At 43.2% G+C, this 18587-nt stretch overlaps 1 protein-coding gene across 1 annotated transcript in view; it reads left to right on the top strand.

Moving 5' to 3' along the window:
- The window catches only part of LOC109951636 (ryanodine receptor 3), a 171865-nt gene that overhangs the window by 121291 nt on the left and 31987 nt on the right, over positions 1-18587 (top strand). Inside the window, exons 39-59 of the mRNA XM_020586240.1 lie at positions 550-823; positions 1011-1125; positions 1735-1867; positions 4188-4291; positions 4408-4543; positions 4837-5023; positions 5203-5311; positions 5390-5510; positions 8115-8284; positions 9075-9295; positions 9402-9492; positions 9995-10135; positions 10675-10838; positions 10966-11053; positions 15983-16072; positions 16177-16323; positions 16744-16806; positions 16968-17043; positions 17288-17411; positions 17551-17666; positions 17768-17835. Of these exons, the coding sequence (XP_020441896.1) occupies positions 550-823; positions 1011-1125; positions 1735-1867; positions 4188-4291; positions 4408-4543; positions 4837-5023; positions 5203-5311; positions 5390-5510; positions 8115-8284; positions 9075-9295; positions 9402-9492; positions 9995-10135; positions 10675-10838; positions 10966-11053; positions 15983-16072; positions 16177-16323; positions 16744-16806; positions 16968-17043; positions 17288-17411; positions 17551-17666; positions 17768-17835 (2738 nt within the window). The remainder of the gene's footprint in view (positions 1-549; positions 824-1010; positions 1126-1734; positions 1868-4187; positions 4292-4407; positions 4544-4836; positions 5024-5202; positions 5312-5389; positions 5511-8114; positions 8285-9074; positions 9296-9401; positions 9493-9994; positions 10136-10674; positions 10839-10965; positions 11054-15982; positions 16073-16176; positions 16324-16743; positions 16807-16967; positions 17044-17287; positions 17412-17550; positions 17667-17767; positions 17836-18587) is intronic.

The raw sequence follows: 18587 nt of genomic DNA, 5'->3' as shown, positions 1-18587 counted from the left end.
TTTTATGCCAATTTTATATAAAATTGCCATTCCACTTATTTTACTTGTCACAAGTTGCATTGTAAGTGAAAGATCTAGAGTTTTTAGACTTTTGGACTAGTAGTGAGAACTGTTTTTAAGCCGTCCCTGGTAGGCTAGTGGTTAAGACTGCAGCGCTCTCGCTGCTGCGGCCCGGGTTCAAGTCAGGGTTGCGTCAGGAAGGGCATCCAGCATAAAACGTGCCAAATGTTAACATGCGAGTCGTCAGTGTGACGATTTGCTGTGGCGACCCCTAAACGGGAAAAGCCAAAAGTGACTTTCTAGTTAGAACCATTTTTATCCTGCCATTTGTCTGCGTAGTACAAGTCCATCAATTTTGTGAAAGTGCAGCTACAGAAAACCCCTGGAGTGCCCCTTTGGCATCTTTTGGAAAAGCCTTATAACTCTTTTAAGACCACAGTCTGGTATTCTCTAGCCATTTAGATGATTTTAAACATATGTTTAAGATATTTTTAGCCAGCAAAAGGAACCTGTCAATTCAAATGTCAACTCAAGTTTCTTTCTTTGCAGCTAATCTGAAGGAGCTGATTTCTCAGACGATGGTCAGTTGGGCCCAGGAGTGTCACATCCAAGACCCAAAGCTCGTCCGCAAAATGTTCAGTCTACTGAGGAGGCAGTATGACAGCATTGGGGAGCTGCTCCAAGCCATGAGGAAGACTTACACCATTAGTGCTGCCTCGGTGCGGGACACTATCAACCTCCTGGCCTCCCTGGGTCAGATCAGATCTCTGCTCTCTGTCCGTATGGGGAAAGAAGAGGAGAAGCTCATGATCGATGGACTAAGGTAGGTTGCTAGACTTCTTGCAAAAAGCCTCCTTTTAGTTTACAAAATATGTGGTTAAAAAGATTTTTCAACTTTTCATACATACAGTATTTCTTGCCTTAATATCCTTATCACTAGATTTAGGCTAATTTGGTACTGTTCTTCTTTAATAGTAAGTATCTCTCTCGCTGTCTTTTTTTTTCTCCAGCGATATCATGAACAACAAGGTGTTCTACCAGCACCCGAACCTAATGAGAATACTTGGAATGCACGAGACCGTCATGGAAGTCATGGTCAATGTGCTCGGAGGAGGCAAATCCCAGGTTTAACACCTTCTACCTCTAAGTTTATCTCTGCTTCTACAGGCTGTTAAAGAGGCATCCACAGTGCTCACTGCACCATTTCACTAGAAATTGTATTGATCACTAAGAGAAAGTTAACATTTTAATTCAGTGTTCTGTGCTATCCATTGTGTTGCTGGGTGAATGTGTTATTAATGAAGATGTGGTCCCCAGTAGGTGGGCTTCTCAGGCTGACAGTGGAGTCTGAGAGTGAGGGCAGAAGGGGTAAAATGTGGTTGGCTGCCTGGCAGCATGTAAAGGTGGCAGGCCTTTTAGACATCTATTAAGAACAAAGACTTGAAGGGGTGTTTATACTAAAAGCCCAGAGGATGGCACCACATTAAACTCAGTACTCCAGATTATAGCTACAACCCCTCCAATCTGTCAGTTTGTTACCATGTATATACATGAAGACATATTTGGGTCCAGTGTTCATAAATAGATTGAAAGAGATTGAAGTCTGAGACTGAAACATGGTGTTCACTCTTGGCAAAAACACACAGGTCATGCAACTCTCACAGTTCTTTAGTGTTCAAATCCAGTCAGGTCAAATCCAGCCTGTATACTTAGTCTGTATGTCCCATCCCACAGGAGATCGCTTTCCCAAAGATGGTGGCCAGCTGTTGTCGCTTCCTGTGCTACTTCTGCCGGATCAGCCGTCAGAACCAGAAAGCCATGTTCGACCACCTGAGCTACCTGCTGGAGAACAGCAGCGTGGGTCTTGGTGGGTTCAGGTCTCTGTGTTTAGCTGTCAGTGTTACAAATACCCATCATGCTACTTTGAGCTTGGCCAGATGGATAGTGACGCTATGGTACTACATTATTTTACTGCAGTGGTTCTCAAACATTTTTTGTCATTCCCCACTTAAGAGGGTGGGCGAATTTTCAAGCCCCACTTGCCATAAAAATGATAATGAAATCGGCCAGTTTTAAAATATCAAATTTATTGAAATATCAAATAACACCAAGTTCAAAACAGATAAAATATAAGTGCAACTGTATCGTTTGCACGAAGCACGAAGTGTCCATTGATTCTATTACTTCGATGTGTATAGCACGGATGCTCATACATGTGAAGATGACCGCCCATCTTTTGGCTTCCGCCTGGCTAGCTCTTGTTTTTCTGACTGTGACTGGCCATGGGCCAAACACGTCGAGACCCATGTAAGTGAAAGGAGGGTCTGCCTGTATCCTGTCTTCTGGTAGGCCAGACATGATTTGGTCTTGCATTTTGCCTCTTAGTCTGCGGCAAATGACGCAGTTGAAACTCACATTACTGACGGCTCTCTTTGCTCCTGCAATCCAAAACCCAGCAGCTCTGACTGCACCTTCAGTAAAGTGTCTCCATTGGTGGTGTACCTTTCCATGAAAGTGTTTTATTATTAGCTGAGTTGTGTGATGTTTTCCAGGGATGAGAATTGGATGTTTCTCCTGTGAAGTGAACTGTGCTCTTTTCAGCTGTCCGCCGACTCTAAGAAGTTTGTCTTTGTCTGTGAATGGGCTTAGCTTCCAGAGTGGATTTGATTTCTTGATAGACTTCTCTTGCTCAGTGTGTCTGATTAAGCCTGCATAGACTTCTCTCTGAACTGAGTGAATGATGGTGACCTTAGCCCTTTGAAGCTGATTTTCCTCAAGGTGAGCATCACACATGTGCCATCCATGACAGTTGCTGTCTGTTTCCTTGGTGAACGCCTTTGCAATGTGTTGTAGCTGTGCAATAGCTCTTACCAGACGACTCCAGCTGGAGAATCGTTCAAACCTTGTAGTCCCAAGCTTGTCTTTCAACAGGGTGGTGGCACAGGAGACAACATCTGGGCGCAGTTTGGGATCAGCCTCAGGGTCTATGAGGACAAAGGCCTCATGCTGTGTCTGATGATGATCTGAGTGACTGAGGAATACGGGCCCGCTGAGCCACGTGGAGTGAGACAGACACTCGGCGGATAGCCCTCGAGTAGCCTGGTCTGCTGGGTTTACATGTGTGGGCGCATAATGAGTCTGTGTTGAACACCTGATGCGTTCGACCCGATTGTGGACATATACATGAAAACGTCTTCTTTCATTGCAAATGTAGCCAAGCACTACTTTAGAGTCTGTATAAAAGTTCACCTCGTGAATTGTAGTAGATAGCTCTTGTTGGACTAATTCTGCCACTTCTGCTGTGAGCATTGCAGCGCAGAGTTCCAGCCTAGGGTTGGAGATGTCTGGTTTTGGAGCAAGCCTGGCTTTGCCAAAGAGGAAGCCTAAATCGATATATCCAGTGGAGGATGTGAGCTTTAAGTAAGCAACTGCACCAACAGCCTTTGTAGATGCGTCACAGAAAACGTGTATCTCCTTCCTTTGCGCTTCAGACAGTGGAATGGATGTGTACGTGTACATTCTGGGAATCTTGAGCTGTTGTAAGCATTCTAGAGAGTCTTTCCATCATCGCCACTTGTCTCCCTTTCCTTTTGGAATTAGCTAGAGCTTACATATTTCCCTTAAAGGACTAAACTAGACGTTCAAACAAGATAATTTGAAACCTGAAAGGCAGAATATGTATTAATGACCCATTTCTAATTTTCTCCGTTCACTGCGCCTTGCGTGTCATGTCTTTATTCCCCCACGCCCCACACTTTGAAAACCACGGTTTTACTGGAAGAAGATCATACAAACTGTAGGATGTGCTGGAGGATGCACCTGGAAATTATGTCATTTGTTGGAATCAAACATATCTGTAACAAACTCCAGGATGTATGCAATACACATTATGAAAACTGATGGAATTTTTTTATGAATACAGATATTACACTGTAATCACCCTTTTGCCATCATATGACTTGTTTTTCACCATTAAGCACACATTTACTGTATATACAATAAAGGAAACTGCTTCAACACTAATGTCGACTAGCTGTTGACATATTAGCTGCTGATGATGTTTGGAAGGAGTGGAAACACCACCCACCGTCTGCTGTTTCTGCAGCATTTTGTGGAAATGTAAACACAGACATGGTATAATACTGTATAAGATACAATTAACCTTGTACATATGCTCTCTGTTGTAGCTTCACCAGCTATGAGGGGCTCCACTCCTCTAGATGTTGCTGCCTCCTCAGTGATGGACAACAACGGCCTGGCTCTGGCACTGGAGGAACCTGATCTGGACAAGGTAAGACTTCCTGATTTTCATTATTGTGGGTTTTCCACTAGACAGATTAAAACCTGGATAAGTTATGTAACGTAATGATGCAGGCATGTTATGTAATGTATGTCCTGTATCTGTAGGTGGTCACCTACCTTGCAGGCTGTGGTCTCCAGAGTTGTACAATGCTAGTGGTTAAAGGTTATCCAGACATTGGCTGGAACCCCATTGAGGGAGAGCGCTACCTTTGCTTTTTGCGGTTTGCTGTCTTCGTCAATGGTATGACCGCACTCACAGCAGCATCCTCAACCTTCCTCTCATTTTAATCTTTTCTATATCTCTGTCTAAACATGTGGAAAAATTCTAGCAAAGGTCCCATCAAGTTTGACAGACCTTCATTCAGTTGCTAAAGACAAAGCCTATTTGGTCTTTTGATTGAGGTTTAAGGATAGTGGTGGTTCTAAGTTAGAGCCACAGAATGTCTGTGTCCTCGGTTTTTCTGCTGACATGGATTATGTATTTCCTTATCGGTTTGTATTTAATCTCATCCATCCATATTATTTGTGCTATAGGTGAGAGTGTGGAGGAGAACTCTAGTGTTGTGGTCAAGCTGCTTATCCGTCGCCCAGAGTGTTTTGGACCTGCCCTAAGGGGAGAGGGAGGGAACGGCCTGCTGGCTGCCATGAAGGAAGCAATTAAGATCTCTGAGACTCCAGCTTTGGACCTGCCAAGCTCCATCCACGGAGTCAGCGATGACATGTAAGCCATAAGGATCAAGCAAAGCTTATCAAATCACTGCTAAGGACTAACCCTTAAGATTAGCTGCTTATCCCTCATGCCTTGTGTCTTTTTAATGATACCCTTTAAAACCTTCTAAACCTTCTCCCTCTTTTTTTTATTTCTGATCTTCCTTATCTCTTCTGTTTATCCACTGTTAGGTCTGCTGATGGTGATCACCAAGAGGAGGTGGTACACATGGGCAATGCCATCATGTCCTTCTACTCTGCACTTATTGACCTGTTGGGACGTTGTGCCCCTGAGATGCATGTATGTTTTTTATACTGTACACTGTGATTTTTGGAGGGGGGCTTGTTTCATTTTTTCAATAACATTTCCCTTCTGCAGCTCATCAGCAAGGGAAAAGGTGAAGCTTTGCGTATTCGTGCCATCCTGCGTTCTCTGGTGCCCACTGAGGACCTTGTGGGAATTATCAGCATACCACTCAAAATGCCCGTCATCAACAAAGGTACTAGTCCAGATGTCCTCTACAGCAGCATGCTGTACAACTATAAGAAAAGTATTTTCTCATTATGGCTGGAGGAAGAAGAAAAAGATATTTTCAGCTCCAAAACATGTCAACAAATATACATGTACAAACAAGCTTCCAAGCATGAACAAAAACTATACCATATCAACTTTATTTATAAAGCACTAAAAACAACCAGAGTGGACCAAAGTGCTGTACATTGCAATAAAACAGTATAAATTATAAACCCACAAACAATATAAAATATAACCAATATAAAAAATGACTAAAATCAACACAAAAATAAAATATCAAAATTCCAGGGAAAATATGAGTTTTTAAAAGAGACTTAAAAACAGACAGGGTAGAGGCTTGTCTAATGGACAGCGGTAAATCATTCCAGAGTTTGGGACCAGCAACTGCGAAGGCTCGATCGCCTCTAAGCTTACGCTTTGTTCTTGGGACACTCAAGAGAAACTGATTTGCTGACCTCAGAGAGCGTGTGGGTGTATGCCAATGAAGCAAATCAGATAAGTAGGATGGTGCAGAGCCATGAAGGGATTTAAAAACAAAGAGTAAAATTTTGTAATGGAGCTGAAAATGAACAGGTAATCAATGTAGGGAGGCCAGAAATGGAGAGATATGCTCATATTTCCTTGTACCTGTTAAAAGACGCGCTGCTGCATTTTGGACCATCTGGAGGCGAGTGATAGAAGACTCGCCAACCCCAAGGTACAACGAGTTACAATAGTCCAAACGGGAAGTGATAAAAGCATGAATAAGCGTCTCTGTTACGGTGAGCCGTGTGTTTAGAGTGGTTTTGGACCCAGTAATGATGCAGAACTCGAACCCAGGCTAGACAAGGAAAACGTCTTTAATGCGTCACAAAAACAAAACAAAACAACAGAGCCGGTCTCTTCCGCTGATCTCGGGGCAGCTGGGCACACTGGGTTGACCGGACTACTGTCTCCCGGGGTTGTATGAGAAGCGTAGCTCGCTAAATAAGAACAGAGAGTGAGAGTTTAGGAACACGCAGCAGGTATGTATGGTATGGACTGTTTCTGATAGTCACTCTGGGGACCTGAACACCCGAGTGCGCCGCAGGCCCAGGGAGTAGTCCAGGGAGGGGGAGGCTGGTGCCAGAGATCCCGGGTTCAGTGTGCGGGTTCCCTGATGAGGCAGCGCTGGGCGGTGTGACGTGGGTTGGCAGTGCTGCCCCAGGATCACTGAGAGGAACACCGAGTGGGCTGGTCTCGTGCTTGGGAGCTCTGCCAGAAGGAACAATTAACACAACAAAAAAACCCAAAACAGCCAGAGCCGACCCAGGACGGGAAACAGCAGCTCAGAAAACGTAAAGTCCCCAGAAAAACAGTCCAAACCAAAGAAACCCTTTAAAACATGAGAAGGGCACAAAAACCAATGCAACACTATTATGCGAAAATACAGTTCACAGCGTGACGTGAGGAGCACAGATCATGGAGTAGTTCATAACCCTGAATTCCTGACATGAGCATGAAATATCATTACTAGCAGGACAACATATGATAATCTGGCGACGAGAACGCACCAACGCTGACCTTATATACTGCTCCGATAATTGAGAGCAGGTGTGCCTCGCCGCCTGGAACGCACCCTCACCTGTGCGGGGGCGGAGCTGCTGGAACTACCTGTGCCTGCTATCGAGGTACTGGGGGCGGCCCGGGTCACGAACGTAACAGTCTCAAAATGCTGTCTAGAGACAAATGCTTTTACTTTAGCCAAATGTCTTAGTTGAAAGAAACTAGATTTACGGACAGCTGCAATTTGGCTGTCGAATCTTAAATTGGGATCCATCTTAATACCTAAATTTAAAATATTCTTTTTATTATATTGAGCCAATGAGCCCAAGTCAACAGATGGTGAACCAACAGAATCACCAAATACTATCACCTCAGTCTTATCTTCATTCAGCTTTAAATATAGATAAACTGAGGATGGTCAGACAACATATGCAGCATGTAGCTGACTCAGCAGCTGACCACTGCTAGACAAGCGGTGTATACATTGTTCATGTCCTCACTTAACATACTCCACATAAACATTAGGACTTAATCATATTAAAGTATCTTATATGATCTGAAAAAACACCATCCATCAGAAGATAGATTCTTTTCATTTGCATGCTACATCAGGATGTTTAGCTTACATGAAAATGCACTGGTTGCAAAACTCTGCACATTCAGTGTGGAAGGTTATCAATTTCATTTCTCTGCTCATGTCTTTTTAATCAGCACACTGCTTTACTGCACACTCCCGTAGCTCTGAGTAAGCGAGATCATTTCTGTAGCGAGCTGTCTTGCTCTACTGATTGATCTGCATAAGCATGGCAAGGCTCGCCACTTAAAGTTGCTGCTGTGAGCGCTGCCACACAAGCTCTGTCAGTGGGCCAAGAGTGAAAGAGTGAAAGTCTCATCCAAATGCTGCTGCATGCTACCTAATTAATACACATGACTCTCCTATCAGACAAGACTTGTCATTATGCACTGTAGTTTGTTTCCAGGTTCTTTCACTGCTTCACACCTGTTCAACATGCTCTGTCTTCTTTTCTGTCTTTATTTCTCTCAGATGGTTCAGTGACAGAGCCGGACATGTCAGCCAGTTTTTGTCCAGACCACAAGGCCCCCATGGTGTTGTTTTTAGACAGGGTTTATGGTATTGAGGACCAAAGCTTTATGCTTCACCTGCTTGAAGTGGGCTTCCTTCCTGACCTGAGGGCTGCTACCTCTCTGGATACGGTGGGTAAAGCTGACAACATAGCTCACCTGCTCAACTCTAAACTTTCAAATTCCCATGTCGCAAACCTGTGGCTAGAATAAATCAGTCATCACAAAATATATTAAAATGTTATTTAAACCACAGCAGCGCACAAGGGACAAGGTCCTTCTCAGCACCTGGCCTGCAATAAAGTCACCTATTCTCTGGGCTGAAGTTGATCCCCTAGACATCCAGGAGAACCAAAAGACTAGAATAACTGTGACTTTGTGGCGTTCCCTAAGGCTGCATCTGCTCCATGTCAGTAGTGTTAATGTGTCACTCCACCTGCATCTGACTTCAGGCAAAAACACTGCTATTTACACTAACAGATACTAATGCTAATTTAATGTATGTAATATATATTACAAACTCATATCTGTTAACTGTTTTAATGTTTTTGGGGTGATAATCTGGCTATCTTTTGCTTAGCTTACAAGGTCATTTTATAATGTTCATTTAAAGAGGACTCTTTGAAGCAGTGCAGTATAACCTTTGGTGAATAATTGCCCCTGTGAGCAAAAATAAAAATTATGGGCTAGTTACAAATTCTAAATGCTAGTATAAGAGTAGCAGAGGTAAAGAAGAGTCATCTATCTATGGAAACTGTGGAAATATTAGTCACCACATACTAGCAGAAATTGCTAACAGCTCTTTTGTTTATTTGTCTTGATAAAAGGAGGAATGGGGTATCTTTTTTCTAAAATTACATAGTCTCACTTTGAAAAAGATAATGTCACCTGTTGCATGATCTGTGACCCCTTCTTTCCTCAGGAGGGTTTGTGTACCACCGAGACAGCCCTAGCCATGAACCGCTACATCGGCTCAGCCATGCTCCCTCTCCTCACCCGCTGTGCCCCACTCTTTGCTGGCACTGAGCACTACGCCACCCTTATTGACTCCACTCTTCACACCATCTACCGTCTTTCTAAGGGCCGTTCACTCACCAAGGCTCAGAGAGATGCCATTGAAGAGTGCCTGCTGGCTATCTGCAAGTGGGGAGCATAAGAAACATTCACTTATTAAAGCTAAACTGTCTGTGACTGTCAAAGGCAGCCCAGGGCAGTAGCACTCTTACCTCTCTCTAACCTTTTTCTACAGGTACCTTCGGCCCTCTATGCTGCAGCAGCTTGTGCGTCGCCTTGTCTTTGATGTGCCCTTGCTGTCTGATTACTGCAAGATGCCTCTCAGGGTGGGCAACAGTTTCTTCCCTTTTTTAAATGTTTGCATTTTCTTTTCTTTTCTTGTCTAACCTTAATTTTGTCTGTGCACTAGCTGCATGGTCATGGTTTACTACCTCAGTTTATTAGGTTGTCATCTTGGTAGGTCAGTACCAACAGCTTATATCCACCAACTCTTGTGCAGGTGTACACATGCACTTACAGATACACATTTCTGACACATCTGTCATCTGGCATAAGAGAAATGGAAAGCTAGAGGAGGTGTGAAGTATTGGACTGTGTGATTATAGGCTTGTTGGCTCCACTGTTCCACTCCATATGTCTGGCCACAGGAGGGAAATGCTGGACATGTGGCAGATTGCTACTGTCCTATTAAAATGTGGACACACAAGGTTCTTTAATTTCATGTGCACATTTGGACTGTGTTTGTGCTGAGTGTGGGAGAACTGATTTCCTTTGAAGTGTATATTTAGTAGTCAGTGTGTCTTTCCCTTTGCTCTCTGTGTCCTTCAGCTGCTAACCAATCACTATGAGCAGAACTGGAAGTACTACTGTCTCCTGTCAGGCTGGGGCAGCTATGGCACAGCATCTGAGGATGAACTACTCCTTACCAAGAAAATCTTCTGGGGAGTGTTTGATTCTCTGTCCCAGAAGGTGAGGCGTCACCTGCGTGTTGCACAAAGTTTTCTTTTCATCAAGGCCTTTTGCAATTTTGTTATGACTTCATGGTGACATAATTTCATCATGTCCTAATATCCTGAAGTAGCATGCATCTACTTCTTGTTAAAAATGCTTTTTCAAAAGAATGTGGTACCACAAGTGCTCTCCAAGAAAGATAAACAGTGAAACAATTCATCACAGCCTTACATATGCAGAAGACTCATTGTCTGTTCTGGATGTAGATGGCTGACCTCTGCACCTCTCTCTTATGAAATGAGGCTGTGCAAACACCAGTATCTGGACAGCCATTTATCATGCTGGTTTTCAGCTTTTACAATAATTCTTTACTAATGTCTGCTCCCCTGGCCCCTGTTACCCTCAGACTAGAATGGCTGTATTGCTTAATTTAATTCCCTGCTTAAATTAGCAACTACACATATTACTTTTGCTTGTTTAGTACAAATATTATTTGAATAACTGCACTAAAACATACCAGGAGCTACATTTTGCATGTTCTTTCTCTCCCGATGCAGAAATATGAAGCAGAGCTGTTCAAGATGGCCATGCCTTGCCTCAGTGCCATAGCTGGAGCCTTGCCGCCAGACTATGTGGATGCCTCCATTAGTACCACTGTGGAAAAGCCTGTTTCTGTAGATGCTCAGGGCAACTTTGACCCCAAACCCATTAATACTGCTAAGTAAGCCATGTTGGAGCTTTGAGACTTATTGTATCATACTATACCTTTGATGAAATTATGATAAATTACTTTTGTAGTACGGACTTGCATATTTCTTCAGAATAATTATTACACTATTTTTCTCTAGCATTTCTCTTCCAGAGAAGCTTGAGCACTTTGCCAACAAATACACCGAGCATTCCCATGAGAAATGGTTTTTTTTTCTTTTTAAGTTTGTTTCCAAATACAGATGGGTGACAAATTAAAGGGAAAACCTGAATAAACAAGTGGAAGAATGTTACGAATGCAGATACAGCATTAGTTTGGGTCCCCTGGTCCCCTTAGATGGAAAGGTCACTGCAAATCAGTACAAAGTTGTTCTGAGGAATCACCTTTATCCTATGATGAAACATTTTTATCCTGATGGAAATGAGAGAGTATAAGAATACCCCTTCTGTCAAAGTGAGGTGTGAAGGGTAATTTATGACCGGTAGGGCCCCCACCTCCCTCCTGCTAGTTTTTCTGGACAATATTGTTTTATTGTTATTATGATTGTACATAAGCTGTGAGCATCAGTTTAATGATCTCCACCAAAGTCAATTTAACAATTTGAAGCACATTGGGTCTTAATAAACCCTCCACTTTGTCTGTGCACTATACCTTAGCAGCAACAAAGTCAGGCACAGAGCTGGACTTAGAGCCAGGGACAGAGACTGGTGGTGTGTCGACTTTACCCCAATCCTCTTTTCCTGGTGTGGAGCTGGCCAGGGATGGCAGGGATGTACCCCAAAGTCACCTCAGCGGTCTGAGGACCATATATCAGCGACTCTTCTTCAGTCTCTGCTAACAACAATACTCTGTCTGTATCCACAAACGAGTCCCAAGCGCAGTCTTCAGATAAAGGTTGCAGTGCCCTAAACAATGCTGCTGCGCTCCAGCTACGTCCTCTCCCGTACATGTTGACTGCAGCTTGGTCTCCCTGATAAATACAACAGGTCTGTGGGCCGGTTTAACACTGCACTCATGTGGGTGTACAGTCAAGTCACATGACTACCCTTTATAGTAATACAAGTTCTCTGATGCAATAACGCTAGCCTAATCATCTGTTCCCTTCCCATGTGGGACACCTGTCATAAATTATCCTTTCACACCTCACTTTGACAGAAGGGGTATTCTTATATGCTCTGAAGTGGTCTCTTCCAGGATGATAATGCCCCCATTCATAGTGCATGAGGGGTCAATGAATGGTTTGATGAGGATAAAACTGATATGAATTATATACTATGGCCTAGAGTCATCAGATCTCAGTCCAGTTTAACACCTATGGGAGACTTTGGACTGATGTGTTAGATGTCTCCACCACATCATCAAAACACCAAATGAGGGAATATCCTTTGAAATAATGGTGTTCATCCCTCCAGTAGAGTTCAGAAACTTGAAGAGTTGATGCCAAGGTGCACTGAACCTGTTCTGGTAGCCCAGCACCTTCCTGAGAAACATTATGATGGGTTTTCCTTTTATTTGTCACCCATCTGTAGATATTAAATGGTGCAATGTAAATATCTGACATGACTTTGACATCGTATGTTGGCTGGTCAACTTTTTAGCAAGGATGCCACAGGGAACTCATGTTAATTACACTTTGACTAGAGAGGCTCTACTCGGTATTGGGCGGTGGGGGGGGGGTGGGGGGGTTTGTTGCCTTTGTTATTTGTGCTCTATAAAATGCCCGCCAAAGTATATTTGAGTCAAAGTTAATAATTAAAGTGCTGATGATTCAGTGATTGTCAACCCCCTGCAGGATCATGAGTGGGCCAGGGTCCCGTTTTGGACAATTTTATTAAATGGTGTAAAACAGGGGTCTCAAACTCAACTTACCTGGGGGCCGCTGGAAGTAGAGTCTGGGTGAGGCTGGGCTATATCAAGTATTCCACGAAGAAAGGATTTCAAGTATTCCAAATAAAGTACAACTGATCCAATCTTCTCAATCATTACTAATGATAATTCAGAACATGAACGGTTCTTCAGAACATAGGCCTCTCTTACTTCCTCCTACTCCTTGCTGCCAGAGACCTGGCAACGCTTCCTCTTACACAGCTGAGCCATATTTGGCTTGATGGTCTGCTTGAACATCCTGGAAAGCTCAGGGAAGGTAAGGGGCAATTCTCTCAAAAATTGTCCAAACTTGCCTGCTTTTCCACTCACCTACCTGAACTTGGCTTTGAATTCAGAATTGCACTGTAGGTTAGCTCCATTTGAAGCACAGGGGGGGCATCTTCCACATCGAAGGAGAAGGGGTCAGCAAAAATTTGAAAAGTGGCTTTGTGTGTCTTGAAATCTGCAAACCTGTGATCAAATTCTTCCTGTAGCTTTACAATGGCCTCAGCATATTTCTCACCACTGAATGGTGTGCCAGAATCCATGAGTGCCTTGCATTCTGGGAAATGGCAGAGGCTTGTCTGAGAAAGCTGGGCTTTCCATAACACAAGTTTTGTGGAGAATGCTCTGACATTGTCATAGACACCACTGACAAGCTGCCCCTGGCCTTGTAATTTCTTGTTCAGTACATTCAGCTCCTGTGTGATGTCAACAAGAAAAGCTAAGTCCATGAACCATTTTGGATCACTTAGTACAGGAACAGCCATCCCATCCTTCTCCATGAAGGTTTTCACCTCTGCTCTCAACTCAAAAAACCTCTTCAAGACATTTCCCCTGCTAAGCCAACGTACCTCGGTGTAGTAGAGCCCATCCTCATATGCTGACTCTATTTACTCTAAAAAGGCGTGGAACTGCCGGTGCTTTAAGCCCCTGGATCTGATATGGTTGATGCATTTCACAACGTCAGACATCACATTGTCAAACTTCAGGCATTTGCTGCAAAGGGCCTGCTGATGGATAATGCAGTGCAGAGCAATGGCCTCTTCCACAGCCTCTTCTTCCAGTTTGCTTTGAACAAGAGCCACGACTCCATTTCTCCTCCCTGGCATTCATGGTGCTCTGTCAGTTATTATTCCAGCAAAACTCTTCCATAGTAAGCTGGCATCTGCAATGGCATCACACAGCTGGCGGAATATCTCCTGAGCAGTGGTCTGGCCATGCATTGGAATCACTGTGAGCAACTCCATCACTTCAAAATTGTCGTCAGCACCACAGACATATATTGGAAGCTGCGCAGTGTCAGTGACGTCTGAACTCTCATCAAGAGCGACTGAGTATGCATGGAAATGTTTAGCTTTCTCATGCAGTTGACTGTAAATGTTACCTGACAGGTCAGAAATTCACTCTGCCACTGTGTTGGCTGAGAGGCTGACCCTTCTTTTCCGGACAGACTATACTTGCAGCCTGTAACATGCACTTTTTTGATGAACTCGCCATGTTTAAATGGCTTTCATGCCTTAGCAATCATCTCACTCACTACGTACCTGGCTTCGACTGCCGCATCACTCTCTTTGCTTGCTTTCCTGAAAAAATCTTGTTGCCTTAGTAGACATGTTTTAAGTGTGGCGACACGGTCCTCTCTCTCTCATCTCCCTGGTATTTTGTATACTCCTCAGCATGTGTAGTTGAGTAATGACGTCTGATGTACTCCTTGTGCACCACAACTTTCTTTGTGCATATAAGACACGTCGGGATGCCCCTGTGCTCAACAAAAAAATATTCCGTCTCCCACTTCTCCTGAAATTGTCTGTGCTCATCTCCAACCTTTCTCTTTACGGCAGGTTTTGAGAAAGACATGACTGGGGCTGGGTGACAAAAAAACTATATTTGCACTGGGTGACAGGATATATTTTCCCTCCATTTGCTGACACTTCCGAATCACATTTCAAGTGACTAACGTTGTTAATTTGCGTTGCTGTCATGATTCTGAGCTATGGTAACCCACAGGTGACAAAAAATATAAAACATCCAGGGTAACAACTGACGCAGGTGCATGTGAGAAAAAACGCGCGGGCCGCACTATCAGTAAACTTTGATATCAAGTGGGGGCTGCAAAATATCGTCCCACGGGCCGCAAATGGCCCGTGGGCCATGGGTTTGAGACCCCTGGTGTAAAGATTCCTGCTTGCCAGCCAGCATCTGTAGGAAGAGCTGCTTATTGATTTTCATAAGAACCCGTCTGTCACAGCACTGACTTTTACAAATGGCATCGCTGTGGAGACAGTAAGCCAATATAGATAGTTGGTTACTGTCCTAGATGACACACTGACCTTTGATGCCAACACTAATGCCATGTGCAAAAAGGTAAGTCAGAGGTTGTTCTTTTTGAGGAATTTGAGGGGTTTTAATGTTGAATGATCATTCTTGAAAATATTGAACTCATCCTGTATTGAATCAGTTTTAACTTTTCCAGTGATCTGTTAGTGTGCCAACCTCAGCACGATTAATTAAAATAGGCTGGCAAATATTGTTAAACTTTGCAAAAAGATCATTAGTATTAATAATCAATTGTTCATTTATCAAGTCAGAGCCACTCAGAGAGCAAAGGCCATCCTGGTAGATGCTCATCACCCTCTCCGTGTAGAGTTTCAGCTCCTCCCATGTGGAAGGAGGTTTACTCTCACTAGGAGAGCCAAATCAAAAGGATAGTGAGATCATTTGTTCCATCAACTGTTAGGTTTTTAAATAAGCTGTAGGTCTAGCTGCTATTGTACACATGCTTAGCACTGATGGACTGCAGTGTTTTATATTTCATATTTCATTGCACTTTTCTACGATGACACCACTATTAGTTATGTGTGTGTTCTATTTTTATTTCATTATCATTTTTATGGTGTGTTAACTGTGGTTCCCTACTGTGTAATGTGGCACGTGATGATAATCACCTGAAGCCACATGAAAGTGAAACAAAGGTCTGTTCAGATTAGTGTCTAGTGTCTTGATTTGTTAGAAGTGGAAGGAAGACTCTTGGCATGCTGGCAATGATTGTGGTACTGTAGTCTCTGTAGAAGGCCCTTGCTCTCTTTTGTGCCAACTACTTAGCCTGCATTCTTGCATCTGTCAAAATATTTTAAAAGAGCTGAGGACAACAAGAACTAAATGCACCTTGAATACTCAGTCCCTTTACCCAGTTTTTGAAATAATATACTATGTCCTTAGAGGACTCTGAAGGCAATGAAAATTGCTTTCACCCATGTACTGAACATCCCTATGTGCTTGTGCCTCAGGTGTTGTTGGGGTGGAAATATGGAGACTGTGTGGATGAGAAGGTCAAGACTCACCCGCAGCTCAGGACCTATAAAGCCCTGACAGAGAAGGTACAGTGCAGTATATTGACTGTGAGATTTGAGAAGATCAACAAAATACTGGCTTCTGGGCTAAAGTAACTCCTTTTCTGTCTGTTTCTGTCTTTGTGCTTCAGGAGAAGGAGATTTACAGATGGCCAATTAGAGAGTCCCTGAAGAGTATGCTGGCAATGGGGTGGAGCATTGACAGGACCAAAGATGGAGAGAGTATGTCTCAACAGAGGGAGAATGAGAAAATGCGAAAGATATCTCAGACCTCACAGGTATAGTACAAAGAATACATCACAGCAGTTTTCCCTTTATTTTTTGCCAGCTTAACATATTTTTATTATTGAGCACTACTGCTAACTAACAATTTCAACTATTTATCCATACTTTTAGCTGGTTATTTCAACTTCTCTGCTTTGCAAACTAGTTTTCACACAATCTCAATTCAGCTACAACTCACTGTGGGTTAGTGTAAATATAATACAAACATGCAGATATTTTTTAACATATAATTTCCGTTCTTAGATCAGTTTGGGCTTACTGTTGTCATTAGTTCACATTTTCTTACCTTTGTGAACAGTCAGATCAGTAATCTCCATTCATTAATAGGCCAAAAGCTTAAGGAATATTGCTTTAAGAATCTTGTTTTGTCAAAGTGTTGACATATAACTAATAACACTTTTGAATATTTCCAGGCAAATGGTTTCAATCCAAGCCCGATAGACACAAGCAATGTGGTTCTTTCCAGAGAACTGCAGGTGAGTGTCCCTGTATTTGTTCTACTCTACTTTTTTCTTTTTTACATGAAACAATCTGTCAGTCTGAATAAGAGATAAAAAGAAATACTTCCTGAATGTGAATGAGTATTGTGGGTGGCACATGCCCCTTGCTAAGATATACTGTTTGTCTTTGGTCCAAGGGGATGGTGGAGGTGGTAGCTGAAAATTATCATAACATCTGGGCCAAGAAGAAAAAGAGCGACCTTGGAAGTAGAGGTGATTTTCTTATTAAGTCAATTGTGGATGTATAATAAAGAGTGACACCAACCAAAACAGAAAGGGAGAGTCTGTGTGATGTGTGTGTGTGGGTGGTTGTAAAGAGCCACTTAGTTGTTGCAGTGTTTATAAGTGCTTGTTAGCATATATATGTGTCCGTCCTCTTCATCTTATAATTTGTCTTCACACAGACACTCATTGGAAACCTATGATTGATCAGATCTTCTGATTTGTTTGTTCTTAGGTGGGGGAACACACCCTCTGTTGGTGCCCTATGACACCCTGACAGCCAGGGAGAAGGCCCATGTTCGAGAGAAGGCTCAGGACCTCTTTCGCTTCCTGCAAATCAATGGCTATAGCATCACAAGGTTGACAACATATAGGATACCTCTCGATTTAGATGCCTTGCAGTCACTTTAGACAGCATTCTAACTTTGCCATAACAGCTAACACTGCCAGTGGCCTGTTACAGCGTTGATTTATTGCTGTTGTGGTATTGTGTTGCAGAGGTCTGAAGGACTTGGAGCAGGATTCTTCTTCTTTGGAGAAGAGGTTTGCCTATAGTTTTCTCAAGAAGCTGCTCAAGTATGTTGACTCAGCTCAGGAATTCATCACTCACCTGGGTATGGTATCATTACATACTTGACATACTTGTAAAACATTACTATAAGATAATATAGTCTCATTTTAATGTTAAATATACATTTCTGCATTCTCAATTCAGAGTCCATGGCTGCCAGTGGGAAAACAGACAGATCCCCTCATGAACAAGAAATCAAGTTTTTTGCCAAAGTAGGGATGTGTATATATATATGTATGTGTGTGTATATGTGTATATATACTACGGAATGGAGCAACCATCAGCCACATCCTCTACATGGATGACATCAAGCTGTATGCCAGGAGTGAACGAGACATCGACTCACTGATCCACACCACTAGGATCTACAGCCAGGACATCGGAATGTCATTTGGACTGGATAAGTGTGGTCAAATGGTAACAAGGAGAGGAAAGGTAGTCAGAACTGACAGGACTGTACTACCTGAAGGCAACATAGCAGATGTTGAGGGCAGCTACAAGTACCTTGGGATCCCGTAGGCAAATGGGAACCATGAAGAGGCCACAAGGAAAGCAGCAACTACCAAGTACCTGCAGCGTAAGGCAAGTCCTGAGAAGTCAGCTGAATGGAAAGAACAAAGTCCAGGCAATTAACACCTACGCCCTGCTGGTCATCAGGTACCCCGCTGGCATAATAAGCTGGCCAAAGGAGGAGATAGAGGCCACTGACATCAAGACAAGGAAGCTCCTTACAATGCACGGCGGGTTTCACCCCAAGTCCAGCATCCTGAGACTGTACACTAAGCGGAAGGAAGGAGGCCGAGGATTAGTGAGCGTCAGAGTCACTATCCAGGATGAAACAACAAAGATCCATGAATACATCAGGAAGATGGCCCAGAGTGATGATGTGCTTAGTGAATACCTCAGGCAGCAGAAACCAGAGGAACTAGGGAAGGAAGAGCAGGAACCCTCATGGAAGGACAAA

This window comes from Monopterus albus, unplaced genomic scaffold (genome assembly GCF_001952655.1).
Source record: "Monopterus albus unplaced genomic scaffold, M_albus_1.0 scaffold400.1, whole genome shotgun sequence".
NCBI classification, from domain to species: Eukaryota; Metazoa; Chordata; class Actinopteri; order Synbranchiformes; family Synbranchidae; genus Monopterus; species Monopterus albus.
Note: the sequence above shows the minus strand (reverse complement) of the source record. Positions and strands in the feature narration are given on the sequence as shown.